This window comes from Arachis duranensis, chromosome 1, assembly GCF_000817695.3.
Source record: "Arachis duranensis cultivar V14167 chromosome 1, aradu.V14167.gnm2.J7QH, whole genome shotgun sequence".
In the NCBI taxonomy this organism is placed as follows: Eukaryota; Viridiplantae; Streptophyta; class Magnoliopsida; order Fabales; family Fabaceae; genus Arachis; species Arachis duranensis.
Genome location: NC_029772.3, coordinates 17,268,474 through 17,287,867, shown reverse-complemented (window position 1 = coordinate 17,287,867; position 19,394 = coordinate 17,268,474). Strand labels below are relative to the sequence as shown.

General features: G+C 31.9%; 1 protein-coding gene across 1 annotated transcript; it reads left to right on the top strand.

Moving 5' to 3' along the window:
* Nucleotides 1-843: 843 nt before the first annotated feature.
* On the top strand, nucleotides 844-14,700 carry LOC107480696 (suppressor of RPS4-RLD 1). The gene is made up of 23 exons (XM_016100860.3): nucleotides 844-1,283; nucleotides 1,428-1,537; nucleotides 2,422-3,065; nucleotides 3,323-3,367; nucleotides 3,503-3,604; nucleotides 3,674-3,754; nucleotides 4,956-5,022; nucleotides 5,714-5,814; nucleotides 5,930-6,037; nucleotides 6,399-6,469; nucleotides 6,587-6,643; nucleotides 7,136-7,244; nucleotides 7,333-7,413; nucleotides 7,635-7,721; nucleotides 8,050-8,256; nucleotides 9,464-9,744; nucleotides 11,664-11,750; nucleotides 11,852-11,951; nucleotides 13,021-13,112; nucleotides 13,194-13,232; nucleotides 13,342-13,432; nucleotides 13,868-13,965; nucleotides 14,125-14,700. Exons 1-23 carry the CDS (start codon nucleotides 1,162-1,164, stop codon nucleotides 14,411-14,413), a joined length of 3,069 nt encoding a protein of 1,022 aa, XP_015956346.1. The 5' UTR covers nucleotides 844-1,161; the 3' UTR covers nucleotides 14,414-14,700.
* Nucleotides 14,701-19,394: the final 4,694 nt, after the last annotated feature.

Here is a 19,394-nt window from a genome sequence, read left to right as displayed (position 1 = left end):
TTGTTTAATGACGGATGGCTTTTGAAAACAAAGATGTTTCTTTTTTAAGATAATGAATTAACTATTTATCCGAAGAATTCAAGTGCTAATAAATTTTTTTAAAAAAATATTATCAACAAAATAATTTTGGAATGATTTGAGAATGCAATAAAAATAACCAATAAATATTATACTTTTATAAGTGACAAAAAAATTTTGTATTTAATAAATAATTTATTCATTTGATCCAAATTTTTGTGATATTTGAATAAATTTTTAAAAATTGTCAAAAAATCGGAATAAAATTTGCTCTCTAATTTTTTTTATTTTTAAAAACATTTGATCATTTCCAATAATTTTTTTAAAATTCATTCGACATAAAATTATCAAATTTTAAAAATAAAATATTTTATTTTTTTAATATTACTTGTAAAAAATTATATCAATATTTGATCTCTAAAATTTTTTAGAATATATTTAATATCTAATTTTTTTGTCATATTTTAAAATTTTTTAGAAATTTATTTGTCGGTAGTATATTTTAAAATTAACTTTTTATAAATTTTTTGTTTTCGAATATTATTTTAGTAAAAGAATGTTAGATGATCATCAAAATTTATTATTTTTAACTATTATTTTTAGTCATTAATCTAATTTTTTTAATCTAATTATTTAATAATATTTTAACCATACTTTTAAATATGAACAACTAATTGATAACTAAAAATAATAAATTTTAATAGTAGGTTAATATCTTTCTTTTACTAGTTTACTCTAGATGGTAGATAACACATTAGTCTCCACTCTCCAATCATTTTTTTTTTAAAAAAAAATCTGACTGCTAACTAAAATTTCTTCTTATAACATTTTCGGTTTGTTTGAAAAAAAAAATAGAAAAAGGAAATTCCAGTTTTTCACTTACGGGAAAAGAGAAAGAGAAATCCGTGCACTTCACGCGTCATCCCCAAGGCGCCGTTACTCTCTTGCCTCCGCCTCCTCCTTCCTCCTTTCTCCGTCTCTTTTCTCAACCTTCGATCTAAAAACTCTTAAACCCTTCGCCAGTTCTCCAATTCACGACTTACAACACCCACCCAAATTTTGTTCCCAAATCCCAAGAAACTGTTACAAACCAGCACATTCATTTCTGATTCGGTTCACCCGGGTTCGGTTCGGTGCACTGCCATGGCTCCTGCGCTCTCCGAGCGAGTTGAGCTTGCAAGGTTCTGCGCCTCCAAGGAATGGTCCAAGGCCATTCGGATACTTGACTCCCTTATTTCTTGTTCCCCTACAATTCAAGACATATGGTGCATAATCGCATCTCCGATCCCCAAATTTCGTTTCTTTTTCCTTTTTGTGGTGATTGATTTTGATTCTCTGTAGAAATGCTATTCTTCTTGCTAATTTGATGGTCAATTTTTGTTGTGGTGATGGTTGTGTTGTGGTTTCAGCAACCGAGCCTTTTGTTACAGCAAATTGGAGCTGAATAAGCACGCGATTAAGGATTGCGATAAAGCTCTGCAGCTTGATCCTACGCTTCTTCAGGGTTATATTCTCAAAGGTCTTTCATTTACTTTTATTTTACATCTTTAATTTTCTAAGAGTTTCAGTTAATGTTTGTTTGTGTTCCATTATTTTGATAAAAGAAATATTTTTTTTTCAAATGAAAAAAAGAATTTTTTTTTATTTTTTAGTGTGTTTGACAAATTTCTAATAATAAAAGTAAAAATATTAGAAAAATAAAAAAATATCTTTTTGAGAAGTTATAATTTATATCTTTTTTTAAAAGGTCTTTTTTCGATAAAAAAAAGAAGATGTTTTTCATGTAATAAATAAACAAAAGAGTATTTTTATATTGTTATACCCAAACATAATTGATAAATAAAAATATCTTTTTCCATGAGATACCCAAATATTAAATTATTTTTATTTTTCCATAAGATCTTTTAAAAAAAGATAACTCGAAAAAAAAATATTCTTTTAGAAGTTCACCCAAACAAGCTCTTATTTCGGTTAAGTTTTTTTTACCGGATTTTGCAATTGAGCTAGTTATGCGCTATGCCGTAGAAATTTGGTACTCTATCACTGTTGACTTAGTCTGACTATGCAGACTGATTCAATTTTTCTATCCCCTGGGGGTGGACGGGTGGTATTTCTTGTGATTAGTTAAATTGATGAGTGCTCGTTGTGATTACTTAAATCAGAAGCTGATTAGTTTATAGGGCAAATGATTGTACTCTGAAACCAATGCGGCCAAGGGAAGAGGCGATTTAACTTTGATGAATAATGATCATGGGGGAATTATGCTATAATGGATTTGTTCATGCTCTGGTTATAGGATAGATTGGTGTTACGTGATACAGTAGAGGGCTAGGGGTTCAAGTGTATTTCTCATTCACAAACATTTTAATTTTGAACTCAATACTGTTCTATTTTGTCATGTAGGTAGTGCACTTTCTGCATTGGGAAGGAAAACAGATGCTATTTTGGTATGGGAGCAAGGACATGAACATGCTTTGCATCAGGCCACAGATTTGAAACAGCTGCTAGAACTTGAAGAGCTCTTGAAAACGGCAAAACAAGGCAATGATGCATCTTGTGAAACTAATGAGTTGTCCATGCCACAATCAATATTGGAGTCTTCAAATAAGGGGAACTCAGGGGCAGATATGAATCAGGATAGGTTGACAGCTCAGGCTGACTCACCTGGAAATGGCAGCAATAAATCTGAGATATGCCTAAAGTCTAATGTGGACTTTGAGTCAAAAACTGACTTGCGTGATGAAAATGAAGAGCCAAAAAAATTTGATGGCCAAGTGAATGAAAGCCCTGATGTTATTGAGAATCTAAGTTACAATTCTGAATCATGTAATGACTCAAGTGACGCTTCAGATTCCGGTGATAAAGTTTCTAGGAATAGTAGTGACTCAATTAATATCTCTGAGATTCTCAGGACTCCAGTTAGTAAGTTTGTTTTTCGCCATGAGGGAAAAGAAGAAGCCAGGAAATATAAGAAATTTTGTGTTGCTAAAGTTTCTAACAAAAATTCCATAAGCGTAGATTTTCGACTCTCAAGGGGAATACAAGCGGTTAGTTTTATAGGTTTTACTTATAATAATTTATAGGGAATGGAAATTGCCACTCTTATTTTGATAATGTCACTCATTTTCTTATAAATTTATGCAAACATACAATGTAAAAAAAATCATGTGTGTTGTGTGGAGTGACATTATTAAAAATAGGAGTGACAATATCAATTTCCTGATTTATACTACATGTCAACTTGTTGCTGCATCAATGTGTCTAAATCTCTAAGAGTACATTTGGCATCATTTCTTTTTTCAAGGTCAATGACGGAAACTATGCTCAAGCCATATCAATTTTTGACAAGGTGAAATTTTCCTCACTACTGATATAATTGATTTCTCCTGTCCATGCATTTGTTATCTTTTCACACTCTTTTTCCTATGTTTTCCCCAATAATACCAAATAAAATACTGTAATCATGTCGCCATGTTGTTCTCAGATACTGAAAGAAGATACTGCATATCCTGAGGCATTGATAGGAAGGGGGACGGCATATGCTTTCAAGGAAGAGCTTAATTCTGCTATAGCTGATTTTACAAGGGTACCTGAATGAACATTATCTTATACTATTTCTTCTATATGCTTTTAGTTCACATGTTGAATATCTTAGGCTATACAATTTAATCCATCGGCTAGTGAAGCATGGAAAAGGAGAGGTCAAGCCCGGGCAGCCTTGGGAGAGTTTGTTGAGGTAAGCATGACTAAGCGTAATTCTTGTATCTTACTAGTGAATGAACACGTGCGATGCACGGGAATGAAAAAATGCTTAAATGCATGAATAGATAATAAGAATTTTAACTATAAGATTAGAACCTTAATGAACAAACTGCCTTAATATAACACCAAATGTTTGTTATGCTATTTACTTACAAATAATGATGAAATTTGATTGATGAGATCCATAATATAGTGCAATATAATCATCAGCACAGTTATATAATACACTTCCGAAAATCATATCATCTGAAGGTAATTGATATTGCTATTGAAAATAAAAGGTAAATATAACTTTTAGAAAAACCCACCGTGCACATCTTATATATAACCTAATTAGTACTAATTCAAATATAAATATTAACATGGATATGCAAATATATTACACGTAGATACATTATGTTCCAAAAATTATGATAAACTAAAACTTGCACAAAAGGTATTCAATAATTACAGATAAAATCTACAACCTACAATGCTTTTCAACCTTCATTTCAATTTCAAACATCGTTGTAGACACAATCAAAAATGCAAAAATCTTTAGCCTTAGTGGCATTGTTGTTCCTCTTGGACTACCACCAAATTAAGAGTTAAACTTTCGCCCTATGAAGGTAGAAGTAAAGTTTGAAGTTCCATTTTGGGTCAATGGTGGCCCAAAGTCAAGTCCTATCCCATAACTATGACTGAAAAGAGGATATTCACTACGACCAACAGTAACAACGTTCGATCTTCCATCTATATTAAGTCCATTCCTTCCAACTACACTTGCATTAAATCCCTGAATGAAACCATTGGGGAAGTTACTGAATCTACTAAAACCATAACTATATCCACGTAACTGGCCTCTGGTTAGACTTGCAATATTGTGTTTTTGACCATGTCATTAAGATTCAACAAAGTTTTATGTTAATAGTCAAAGGCCTAATACAACCCTCCTATTTTATCTAGGTTTGAGGCCAACTAGTAATATAGGTGGAGTTTATTGTGGTCTCTAACAATGACCTAAAATAGCATTAGTTGCATCTTATATTATAAGAAGATTGAAATTTGAGTAGATTGAAATCTTGAGTTTGTGTATGCAATTTTTCATAACATATTGGTATATAGTTTTCTTGTGCAAATATCAATTGATAAATATGACAATTGATGTTTCCTGCCCCTTTTTTGCTGGATGTCAGGCTATTGAAGATTTGACTAAGGCACTAGAGTTTGAACCTGAGTCAGCTGATATTTTACACGAGAGAGGTAACTTCTCACACTGTTTTTGGTTTTTGTTTTGTTATTAGGATAAAAATTACAAATTAACAGCAAGTGTATCCTGAAATGAAAAATGTTATGCCTCTCTTTCTCTTTATTTTCCTGCTATGATGGGTCTGATACATGTACCTATGGTAGTTCAGAAGGAGAAATTGGATTATTTTTATGTGGCATGGTTACTATCTTTTACTTTGATATAACAAGAAATTTTATTAGAAAAGTAAAAAAAAAAAAAAGGGAAAAGCCATCTGGCATGATTGCATTTTTTACTGTTGATATATTTTTTGTGTGAACATATATTTCCTTTTGTTAGAAGCAGATGGGGAATTATTAGATCTGGAATTGCTGGATGAAATTATATATAAGAACTTTCCCTTTCTGCATGGGATTCATAGTGTGATGAACCCATGAAGGTAAGTCATCTAGGTTTGTTGATAATCATCAGCGAAAATTGTATGCTATTTTCCTGTGCTAATTGATTAATTATGATACAGAAGAATGCGGTTTTGAGGTATTTAGAAAATTCCTTCAGACCCTAAGGACATAGATTTCTATATTGGTATTATTTGTCAATTTAAGTTTAGGGAGTTTGGTCCAACAAAATACCTATGGTGAAAATTGAAATAATGAATTCTCTGTCTAGGTCTCACTACCAATTAATCTAGTCTTCTTAATGCAGGAATTGTCAATTTCAAATTTAAAGATTTTGATGCAGCTGTTAGAGACCTGTCATCTTGTGTGAAGCTTGAAAAGGATAATAAGTCTGCTTACTCATATTTGGTGAGGCTTATGTCTTTTATCTTATTCTTGACTGATTCAGGTCATTTATGGTGGTTTTCTGAATTTTTACATAGAAGATATTTTCGTTCTTTCATTGAGAAAAATGGGTTTACAGGGTTTGGCATTATCCTCTGTTGGTGAATATAACAAAGCTGAGGAAGCACATCGAAAATCACTTCAACTTGATAGAAATTTCCTTGAAGCATGGGCACACCTGGCTCAGGTATGTATCATGCATAGTCATGCTGTATTGATAGCACATCAAATTAAAGAGATGAATGTCTTCATGAAAAATATTTAGCTATATTATTGTAATCTTCCTGCTATCTCTACTCATATCTTGGTTCACTGCTTTCATCCATGCATTTCTGTCTGCTGTTATCTATCTAAATTCACGTATTCTACTTTGACTTGATTATCCATTTTGTACTAGATTGATTCACATTTCTACATTTCTTTAATAAATTGGGCTTATTTCTGTTGAGTTTGCTGCAATTATTATATCTTTTTTTTTTTGTATTCTTAAAGCTATTATCTTATATGATTTTGTTATTAGCTTTGGTCTGAATGTGTATTTTGGGCAGTTCTATCAAGATTTAGGAAAGCCAATGAAAACTCATGAATGTCTAAATGAGGTGCTGCAAATTGATGGGAGGTAATTGTCATGAATGAAACCAAATTACTTATGTTAGCATGGTGTTCTTTTTGTGATTTGTGGCTGTTCACTTTATCTGAGGCACTGAGGCTGATTGCTTTTATCTATGGATGTTAGGTTTGTCAGAGCATATCATATGCGTGGCCTTCTGTTCCATGCAATGGGTGAGCACAGGTATTTATACAACCATATCTACTGACTGATAGGTTGAATATCTTTTGGAGTGACTGGTTCTTAATTTTAATGAGTCTTGAAAACAACTTATACAGAGGCACACCTACAAGCATTAAATGTCTATATAGAGAAATTCCCTGTCTTAAGTTGTTTTGTTCTTTGACAAAATGATTTATTTGAATAGAATCTTGTTAGGAGTTTCATTGGGACTTATGTCTTGTATTTAGATAACAAGCACTTTAAGGGACATTTATGTGATGTGTATTTGCTCAAATGCAAAGCATCTTTATTTATTTCAGATAGCAAGGAGCAATGCTCTTTTGGTTTGAAATTTAAAATGTTATGGAGATAAGTTGAAGAATTTTTTGAAAAAGGGAAAGGTCATCATATATTGTTTCAAATATTTCACCCTAATGGCCATTGTGGCCATTGTTAAATGCTTCGGTGTGGTACTCTATGTTCTAGTATTTAATGTGGGTTTGAATATTTCAGAAAGGCTATCAAGGATTTAACAACGGGACTGAGCATCGACGGAACCAACATTGAGTGTTTATATTTACGAGCTTCCTGCTACCATGCTGTCGGACAATACAAAGAGGCGGTATGATTGCTCAATTTCTAACTTTTGTGTGAAATATTGCCATGCTGGTTTACATATGCCAAGCTAGAGCTTTATTTAATGGTCACAGGTCAAGGATTATGATGCCGCACTAGATTTGGAATTAGATTCAATGGACAAGTTCATCCTCCAGTGCCTTGCATTCTATCAGGTTTGTTTTATTGTGAAATATATACTTGTACTTGCAGAGAGATTACAAGCATAACAATGTACACACTTAGAGCATGATAATATTATCATGCAGTTTTTTGTCAGCATGTTTCAAATAGAAATTCTGTCGATAGACCAGCATGTCACTGTTGCTCTGTTAAATTTCACTCATTATGTGCAGCCTTGTTCTAATATGTTCTTTTACACTTTCTTCCTTTGTAGAAAGAGATTGCTCTTTACACAGCCTCAAAGTTTAATGGTGATTTTTGCTGGTTTGATGTTGATGGGGATATTGATGCACTTTTTAAGGTAAAAGTTATGGAAATAACTTCCTTTCCTTGGAACTTGCTCATCTCTTTTACTTCAAGGGCTTGAAAATTCTGCTTAGATGACTTCTATCTCGATAACTATGTTGTCATGTGTGTTACTGTGGTGTAAATTAGCCTATTTACTATAAAAAATAGGAGGGGGAAGAAAATGATAAATATGATTCATGATTATGCCTACTCAGAATTTAAATTAGCTCCAAAAGATCTTTAAAAATTAGTTTTTGTAATATGATCTCTAAAAGATCATGTTTTGTATTGCCTGGGGTTCCAATTTCTATGATATTTGATTGTATCTTCATTGTATTTAGGAGCACTGGTGCAAGAGATTGCATCCAAAGAATGTATGTGAAAAGGTGTTCCGGCAACCCCCTTTGCGTGAGTCTTTAAGAAAGGGAAAATTTAAACGGCATGATTTTACTCTTACAAAGCAGAAGGCTACTCTTATACAGGCTGCGGACTCAACTGGCAATAAAATCCAATATGATTGTCCCGGTTTTCTTCCTAATAGGCGTCAGGTAAAGATATTCAATATATTGATGTCCCTCTTAAGTTCTAGCTTTTGAGCCTTTTGGTGTCAATATTAGGCTTGTATTCTTTATTTTATTGCACCTAAAAATAATGATCAAACTGCAAAAGAAGGAAATGTGGTATATAGTATTTCCATTTAGTTGATGGTGTTAGGATATTTTGTTTTGGCAAATAAATAATGATCTGTAATGGTTCAATAATAGATAAAACTAGTTCAGATTAAGCAGGTCAGTTTCCAGATTTTGAAGCAATAACTAACTTAAACTTCTCAAACTAAATCACATGATAAATTTCTTGTCCACGAAATTGGAGAGTAAAAAATTCATGGATGAGCTTCCTATGTAAGTACACATGTAGCATATCTATGATAGGATATCAAGAGAGATCTTATGGAAGGTTTTAGGAAACTAGAGAGTAAGGATTGTGTATATTTGTGCAATTAAGGACATGTATGATGAGGTTATAAGTAGTGTAGAAACTCAAAGTGGTATGACAGAAGAATTTCTTATTAGTATAGGACTATACCAAGGGTCATCTCTAAATCTATATCTTTTCACATTGGTTTTGGAAGTGTTTACCGAACATATCCAAGAACCTGTACCTTGGTACAGGCTATTTGCCAATGACATCATCCTATGGGAGAATCAAAGGAAGATTTAAGTATGGACAGAATAAGGAATGATGTTATAAGAGGAAAATTTGGAATAGGTCCTATTGTTGAAAAAGATGCTAGAATCTCATCTCATGTGATTTGGACATGTGGGTAGAATACTAAACATCGATAGAGCATCCGGTTTGATGAGTGGATCAGATGGAAGCTAGACAGATGGCAAAATTTAGACGAAGACCCAAGAAGACCATACACGAGGTGGTCAAAGGAGTTCTATGGGTAAACGGTCTCACTATAAATATGATACATGATAGAGCACAATTATGGCATTTGATTCATGTACCCAACCCCAACTAGTGGGATAAAGCATTGTTGTTGATGATATTGTTGTTTATTTTTTATCTAAGATTATTTTCGGGACACTTCATTCTACATATTTGCCAATCATGGTTTTTACCCCTTATCTAATTTTTATGCTTTCACTCATTCACTGTAATATGATTACATTCAATCAGCACCTCTGGTTGCCATTATTGTTGATACAATCATCTTTTTAGCCTGTCTAATATTTCCTTATTTATCAGCATCGTATGGCAGGATTTGCTGCCATTGAAATTGCACAAAAGGTCTCAAAGGCCTGGCGTTCCATGCATGTGGAATGGAAATCTTCTGTTAATATGCCCAGTCAAAACAGAGGAGGGGCTGGTTGTACTACGAGCAGTGCCTTGGAATCATATTCACACGGCACTATAGAAGAAAGATCATCCAGTCGTACCATGTCATGGCAAGATGTTTACTCACTGGCTGTTAGATGGAGACAGATTTCTGAGCCTTGTGACCCTGTTGTGTGGGTGAACAAGCTAAGGTATCCCATCTTTGCGCTAAGTATCAGTATAGAGTAATTTATGTTTCAGTGCCACTTATGTTTTCTCCAACAATTTTATGCTGCAACGGAGCATATCTAAATTGTTCTCAAAGATAAGTTGAGAAACTATTGTCGCATGCTATGTTGTTGATGTGAATTTGTGAACTCTTTTCATTATTAGAAAAACACATCCTTTTTTCCCCTTGATACTTTGCCCGCCACCAACTCATTTTTTTTGTCTTTTTGAGTCTAAATTTAGAGGTGTGCTGCTTCTTAATTAAAAGTTCTAAGTATTCCATTGTTTGTTAGTCTTCTCTCTCTCTCTCTCTCTCACACACACACACACACACACTGCACACACGCATACACTCTGAAATTGTTAATGATATATGGATTCTAGGCAAGGAAGGAAGAAAAAATAGAATAGACTCTGAACAATAGAACAATGTTATCGTGATGCAATACAAACTGCATTAAGCCTTTTTTTACAATAATGCTAGATTCCAAAACCTAATTGAATAAGGAAGCAAATCATGAAATATAAGGAAATATAAATTCCATTAGTGAGAAACCTTCTTTGATATTCTAAGGAGTTATTTAAATAATGATATATTCTAGTATTAGTACTGGAAATTGGATAGATAATCCAGAGGCAAAGCCCCCAATCTCAACAACAGGCTCTATTTAGACATGTTTAATAGGAAATAATCGAAGAAACAGGATCCTATCTTTGCCTAATGGCATAAGCCATGGCACACTGCCCAGGCTACTGAATTCCTCCCTCACCTCTTTCTTGCAGTTTCCCAGACTATTCTCTGCAACCTTCTTTCAGTTCATTTTCATTTCTACCTTTAATCTTTGTCTCTGCCTTCTCTTGTAAACCTTCACTGGCCCCTTTATTGGCTTGTTGGCTTGAAGTCCAATTCCTACTTTCTTCCTTGATCTGTTTAGGTTATATGTGGGTCAGAGGCACTATAAATAATGAGACATACACACTAGTTTTTCTCTTGTTTTGAACAATAAATAAATTTAGATTCATAATTTCTTTAAAAAAAGAAAAGCACAGCCCGGTGTACAAGCATCCCGCGTTAATACACACTAGTTTTTCTCTTGTTCTTGTTTTGACTATCTATTTACTTTCTTCAATTTTGTATGTATAATTCCTCTCTTTTCTTTGTATTATTTCTCGCTTCTCTTCAATATTGTATGTATAATGTTGTACACACATAACTTTTATCCTTATTTGAACACTTCTACTTCTTTCGTGTGAGTCTTAGATATCCACGAGAGATGATGGATTGCCTTTTGTTTGAAAGTAAGAGAGTTTCAATAATCAACAATAAATATAGTTGATTTTATTTATGATTGATTGTAATGAAATAAATTTTATGTTTCAATATGTTAACTAAAATCACATTTCAGTTAACTGGTAATATATTTTGTTTGAATTGTATGAAAGAAAAAGTGATGTTTGATTTTGTAATCTATAACGGATAAAATGGTAAAAATACTGTCACATTACAAAATAAACAAGTAGACTAAAAGGAAAATGTTGAAAAAAAATCCTGCTTTTGGAACCGTCTTTTTTTCTTTTATCCACATTTACCAACAAATTAATCTTTCACACACACACACTTATTATGATCTTATTTTAGGACCAGAAAAGGTGGATATAATTGCAGTTGTTCAGAAATTGGGGTGACCAATTATTGCAATTGAAAGATGGTCAAAGTTAAATTTTTCATTGATTGGTTTACTAGGATAGCTTTCCATTTATTCAAAGTAGGATCATAGTTCTGTTATTCTCTAGATCTGAGTTATTTTTGCTTCTATTTCTTGCAGTTCTTCAGATTACTATTTCAGAATTGTATGAAATTCAGATTTTATATGGACTTTGAATTGAATTTTTTGCATTTCAGTGAGGAGTTTAATTCTGGGTTTGGCTCTCACACACCTTTGATTCTTGGACAAGCCAAAGTTATCCGTTACTTCCCTAATTATGAAAGGTAAAGTTGCTGATTTTATTTTAACTTTTTCATTCTTTTTAGTTATTCTCAGTTAATTAGTAAACTAGCTTGCAAGTACTTATTATTTCTAGATCCTGCAGGACATTGGATATTGCAAAGACTGTCATGAAAGAGAGATCATATGTCTACAGCAAAAAAGACAAGATCATCCATCTTGCCAAAGATGGGAAACTGGAAGAGGTGAGTTTGTAGCTTTAAAATTACTTGGTTTACCATGCAGAAAGCAACTACATGACTTTTAACCTCAAAAAGGTACAGCTTTGGAAAGTTATAATGTTAGTGTATTAATGCTAATTTTAATGTGTTAATGCACCTCTTATGCCATTGTTTTCTGGGTGATACTCTAAATCTGCGCTTGTATCTCATACGCTATTTGGTCTTCTATATCATTTAAGTTTTCAATAGACCAGTTTATAAGGTAGCATTTGGTGGAGAGGCAGAGACGGAAAGACTGAGACTAAGAGACAAAGACTAAGAGACAGATATTGAAATAAATTCCAGTATTCTGTTTGGCGTAAAATGGGAGACAGAAATTGAAACAAGAATGAAACTCTAATTTAATTTGTACAAAAGGTAAAATTGGAATTAATTAATTGAAATGAAGGTATTTTAAGTATAAAATGTTATTAAAGTTTCAGTCTCCATCTCTAAAAATTTTAGTCTCCTGTGTCTCCACTTTTAGAGGTACTGAAATACTGAAATTTTGGAGACAGAGACAAAAATTTTAGTACCAGTCTCTGAACCAACAAACATGATACTGAGTCTCAGTCTCAGTCTTTGTCTCAGTACCTCAAAATAAACGCTACCTAGGAGACACAACATGTCAGGAGAATCAAGTGTTATGTCGCTCCTCAGCCAGCCATATCAATAGATAGGTTTATTGTGTGCCTACAATAGATGATTGAAATCTGCAAGGTGCATGATATTGATGTTTCTTATTTGTCAAGTTAGATAGACAGAAATGAATAATCTTTAAATTTTTGTTAACGTTTTAGTTGTTTTGAATTAACTTGACATTCTTCATAAATATAATTGAATCTTAAGGATTTCATTTTGGGCAATGAACTTCTGATAAAGAAATGCTTCCATATAGATTACTTGGTATCAAATGTCTTCACATTTTTTATAATGGTCCGTGTTGGCTGTTATGTACCATTGTATTGTTCTGATTCTTATGATATAATAAAATAGCAAAGATTCCTTTGTCTATGTTTCTCTGAAAATCGAAACTTGAATGCTTGATGTGCAGATCATGCATGCAAAATCATGCTCTGATCTCTACAGAATTGTTGGTGAGGATTTCTGGTTGTCTACTTGGTGCCAGAGTGCTGCATTTGAAGGGTAAGTGTGCATAGTGCAAGATGTGACTGGCAACAGAATTTATCCGAATGCTTACTTTCTCTGTATGTTATTGTTCTTCAGGAAGCAGCTTGAAGGGACAAGGATAACCCTTGTAAAAATGTAAGCTAGATACATGCCTTACAAAAATTCATGTTATTTTCTTCCTCATTGCCTGCTATTTCTCTTCCTTTTTTTTTTTAATTGAATAACTGATGGATTTTTTTTTCAGGGGGGAACGTGGTTATGACTTTGCAATAAGAACACCTTGCACTCCTGCGAGATGGGAAGATTTTGATGCAGAAATGGCAATGGCATGGGATGTATGTGGCTTAAACTAAACATCTCATCAGTTTACCTTATACGTATGGCCACTTTATGTGTGGCTTCTGTTTATGTTTCTTTAGTATCTTGACCATTGACCTCATACCATATCTGGAAGAGAAAAAATATGTATTATTGTTGTAGGATTATTGGGGAAGTGCATAGAACCCTAAAAAGGATTACACTGATCTAAGGAAGAGTTAGACACCCCAAGAATCAACTACAAATGAGAGTTTATCTATAGTCACCTACATGTATAATTAACATGGTCTTCTTCCTTGGCCATTTCAGCATTTTTTATTTGCTGGCAGTATATTTATTCTCGTTGAATTTGTATGAAAATATGTTTTTCTTTTAACTTTGATTTATAGTTAAAATTTCTTGGTCAGTCTTAACGCTTGCCTTGTATGCATGTTGGAACTGGTATCTGTCAGAATCTATGCAATGCTTACTGTGGTGAAAACTATGGGTCTACTGATTTCGACATGCTTGAAAACATCAGAGATGCAATTTTAAAGATGACATATTTCTGGTATAACTTCCTGATCAAACTTTGCCAATTTTCTTTCTTTTTAAGCATTTGAATGTTTATAAGTTTTTTCTTTGGTACATTGACGACACCAAAGTATGAATTTCGGACCTCATGTAGACCACCTAAACCTTGTACTGATCACACCTAAGCGTTTTTCAGGTATAACTTTATGCCATTGTCCAGAGGATCAGCTGCAGTGGGGTTCATAGGTATGCTTGGTTTGTTCCTCGCTGCCAATATGGAGTTCACAGGAAGCATCCCTCAGGGCTTACAAGTTGATTGGGAGGCCATTTTGAACTTAGATCCAAACTCGTTTGTGGATTCGGTTAAATCATGGCTATACCCATCTTTGGAGGTGACAACCTCGTGGAAAGACTACCCTGATGTTTCATCAACTTTTCCATCAACAGGGTCCGTTGTTGCTGCTTTAAGCTTTTCTGATGATTGAGCTCCTTTAAGAAATGCCCAAGTGAGTTAACTGCCTGTATTATTGTGAAATAAATAATCCGTCACATTATAACTATGTTAGCTGTTGTATAATAATGTAACTTCATGGCATCGGATTATAAAGTTAGAATTTTTATTTTTCCGATTTATCAATAAGTGAAGACTGGTCACATCATACCCGTGTTTAGCTGTTGTACAATAATGCAATAGGAGTTAATATGTTCTTGCTTTCTGTTTGTATTTATTTGTTAAATTCCTGAAAGAGGGAAGTTCCTTCGTAATTCTTTACTTTTCTCCTTCCTTTTATTTCCTTTTTAACTGTTAATGGTTTCTTAATACCTAAATGGTTCAGAATCGGTCGACATCCACGATTGAGATGTTCAGCATTTGTTTTATGAATTTTATGATTATTGTATAGTTCGGTGCGCAGAAAACACCAAAATAGTTTGGTATGGAAGGTAGCATAAATTCAACTTTGTAGCGAAAGATCTATGCCGATTATTCTGAGGTCATAAAATAATTTTGAGTGGAGTATTTGCGCCAAAACGCACCATCGTCCTGCTGTTCTTTTCCAAAATTTGTATCGTGCTCTAAATAATATTTGTTAAATAGATTAAACTACTAAAAATGCCTTTTGAAATTTGATTGCCGACAAAATGCTTTCAAAAAATAAAAATGACATATTTTTGAAAGATTTAAAATCGAGACAAAAGTGTCTTAACTAGAAATAAATACAGAGACGAGTTTATTTTGTAGTATTTTTGTGCCGTTTTTAATTATTTGAGATAATTTCACTCCATTCATCTGAGAAATGTGACATTTCTCTCCTTTATAACTTTTAAGAAATATCCTCTTTAATTCATTTTAAAGTGTGTTAACTAATGTTAACTTTATCCATTTTTCAAGAAAAAATAAATTATCTTTTAACAATTTGTTATTAAATTTTGCATACCAAAATACTCTTTAATAAATTATTTTTTATTGATTAAATTATATTTTTACTAAATTAATTTTTAAAAGAAATTAATAATTAATTTCTTTTTAAGATCATAAAATTAATTATATTTCATAAAGAATAAATTATATATTATTTTTATATTAAGACAATATGTCATGTGAATAGTCATAAAAGTTTTTTTTATGTTAAAATAATAGTTAAAATGTAAATGTATATTATATTAAATAATTCAGTTAAATACCGTTTAATGATTTTCCGGACAATCTTTATAGGAAGCTAAGAGATTATTAAGTGATTAATCATTGTAATATTTATGTATGTGTAACCATTTTATTTAACAATATAATTAATATGAATAAGTTAGAATTAGCATACAGTTATGTTATACATGAAAAAAAAATAATCTAGCCAGTAATTGTCAAGAAAATATTTGTATCTTAAAATAATTGTTAACAAAAATTTTGGTAAAATCACAATTTAATAATTAAAATATTATTGAAGGGTATCTTAAAAAAATTAATTATTAATTTTTTAAAAAATATTTTGGTAAAAATATAATTTAATCAATAAAAAATAACTTATTAAAGGATATTTTTGTAAAAAATAATTTATTTTTTCTTGAAAAATGGATAAAGTTAACATTAATTAACATAAAAAATTTAAAATGGATTAAAGAAGAGATTTTTTTAAAAATTATAAAAGAAGAAAATATACATTTTACAAATAGAGAGGAGGGAAGTATCATTTTAACATATTTCTCAAGGGAGAAGAGTAAAATTTTTTCTAATTATTTTGAGAGTACTTTTATTTTTTAAATCTTTTAACAATATTTTTATCGGCAACTAAATTTTTTAGACAATTTTTGTGTTTTATTCTAAAATATGTTAAATTTCTTAAAGTAACATTTATGGATTGCTGTAAAAGTTCACTTAAAAGAGGAAAAATAGGTAAGCAGTATAAAAGTTTAAGATAGCATGAGCATAATTCTATGTAATATCAATCTAAGCTGAAAACCATTTGAACCAATCAGGATTTTTTTTATTTCATAACTTCATTTTGATTTAGTTGATTTACATCTATATTCCTTTTATTAAGTTTATTTATACCTGTACACTTAAAAGTAAAATCAGTCAATTAAAAGGTGTAATCTAAAACTAATTAATTAGTATGAAAATGAAGTTGTAAATTGTTTATTAGATGTAGTAATGATGTTTATAGTTCAATTCTCATTTGGCTAACTGGTAATTGTCTCTCGTTCAGTGACTGTTTGCATCTCTAATATAAAATCCAAAATGAAGTTACAAATATGATTGAATAATAGTCAGCAAAAAATAAGAAAGTCACCAAAAAGAAAAATATGATTGAATAATACTAATTAGAAAAAAAGATTTTCGCAAGCTACTAGGACAAAATTATTTTACATTATCATCTAATTATATTGTAATTATATATACAATTTTTGAATTAATGAATATGAGAACGAAGCATTTTTTATGTTTGAGAATACATCATAGAATTTTGGCATCATTAATCCTTAGATGAATATGAAAGTATCCTTTCCCTTTCATGTTGATTAAAATGTTCTTCTCAATGATCTTTCAAAAATATCTGAAATCATTTCCAGTGTAATATTTTACAGCCCTATTCTACCCTGAATTTATATTTATATATTTAGTTGTATCTTGAGTGGCCGCTTGACATCGGACTAGCTTCTATTATATCTAATAAAGGTAATATATATATCCACCAATTAATTGATTAATTTTGCTAGGAACACAATAAAAAATTTAAACAATGTGAACAATAAGTTACAAATTTAGTTTAATATACATAAAAAATAAAAAATATTTTACAAATTATCTAAATAAAAAAATTCACTTTGTTAACAGTTTTAACTTGTTTTTTTTGCCTGTGAGTGCTCAATCGAGATAAATACTTACCAAATTCCTAACCCATTTAGCAATTTTCGAAATTTAGAGTCCATGAATTGAGTTCACCATTATCCATGATTATGACTTTTGAGATTCCAAATCTTGTTATAACCTCCGCCAAACAAACTTCCGACACTGAGTTGAATTAATATTTGACAGTGACATAATTTCAATCCATTTTGTGAAATAATCTATAGTCACTATGATATATTTTATTTGACTTGGTCCTTATGGAAAGGGTTCCAACAAATCCAAACCCCACTTGGCAAATGGCCTCGTCAGAATAATGGACACAAGTTCGTGAGGTGATATCTGATGGAGGTTTTTGTACACCTGGCGTTTGTCACATTTTTTCACATACTCCATGGCATCTTTGGTAAGGGTGGGCCAGTAATATCCTACTCGGATGACCTTCTGAGCTAGTGATTTACCCCCCAGGTAATGTCCACAACAACCCTCATGACCTTCCTAAAATACGTACATTATTTTGTTGAGGACCTAAACACTTAAACAATGGTTGGAATATTCCTCTCTTGTATAACTGCCTATTTATCATGGTATATTTAACTGCTTTGAGTCGGAACTTCCTTACCTCTTTGCTATTACTAGGCAAAGTCCCATGTTCTAAGTACAAACGTATTGGGTCCATCCAAGTACTAATACCGAAAGAATGTGAAATTGTGACATGGATTTTACTACAGTAGGCTCTGTGAATACCTCCTGTATTAGACTACGATTTTCAAATTGGGACTTAGTTCTTGCTAATTTGGATAACACATCAGCTCATGTATTTTGTTCACTAGGTATGTGTTTAATTAAAAAGGAATCGAAGGATTGTACTTCTTGTTATACTTTTTTCAAATACTACTGCAGCAACGAGTCCCGTGCCTGATATTTTCCATTAACTTAGGATATCATAATTTGCGAATCACTAAATGCAATTACCTCTGTAGCTTCGACATCCCGAGATAAAGTTAAACCTGCAAGTAAAGCTTCATACTCAACTTGATTATTTGATATGGAAAAATCGAACTTGATATAGGCCTCAATCACCATGTCCTTTTCCCTCGTGAGGATGCGACCAACACCTCCATACCTAACGTTGGAAGCTCCATCTACATGAAGCTCCCACGTCGGTATATCGGTGGTCGGGTGAGTCATCTCGACCAAAAAATCTACCATCACCTGATCCTTAATAGCGGAGCGTGGTTCATATCGTATATCAAATTAGGATAGTTCTATGGACCAACCTATCATCCGCCTTGCTAGGTCAGGTTTCTGTAACACTTTTTTAATTGGTTGGTCAGTTCGCACTATAACTGAATAACTTTGAAAATAATGGCGTAACTGACAAGGTGATGTAAGTAAGGCTAACGCTAATTTTTCAATTTTTGAATACTGAACTTTAGGTTCTTGAAGAACCTTACTAACAAAATACACAGAGTGTTGATGTTTATCCTTAGTCCTATCCTCTAAAACTAAAGCCAAAACCAAAGTTTCTTCGGTCATAGATAAGTATAGGTATAAGGGTTGCCCATGTTTCGGTTTTGTTAAGACGGGAGGAAATGAGAGCAAATTTTTGAAATATTGAAAAACTGCTTTACACTTCTCTGTCCATGCAAATTCCACATCTTTCTTCATTAATTTAAAAAATAGTTTGGCTTTTACCGCGGAAGTTCATAGGAACCTTGATAATGCTGCCAACCGACTTGTGAGTCTTTGAACCTCTTTGAGATTCCGAGGACTCGACATGTCTAGGACAACTTAGCATTTCTCTGGGTTAGCTTCTATTATAAGACTCCAAATTTTTAGAAATTAAATAATAAATTAATTATGATTTATTTTATTTATTTAGAATATTAATTTCAGAAATTTTTATATCGATTGGATATTTTCTTATTATTGATTTGAAAACTTGAGTAATTGAAAAATAATGAGAGTTTTAGATATATGATTTAATTTGAATTATTAGATTTTGAACTTTATTTTATGATTTTACAAAAAATTAATTTGATATCTTTAATTATTGAATTAGAGTATTTATTTAAAAATAAATTAAGTTGATCATTAAATAAGTATTTCTATAGATATTT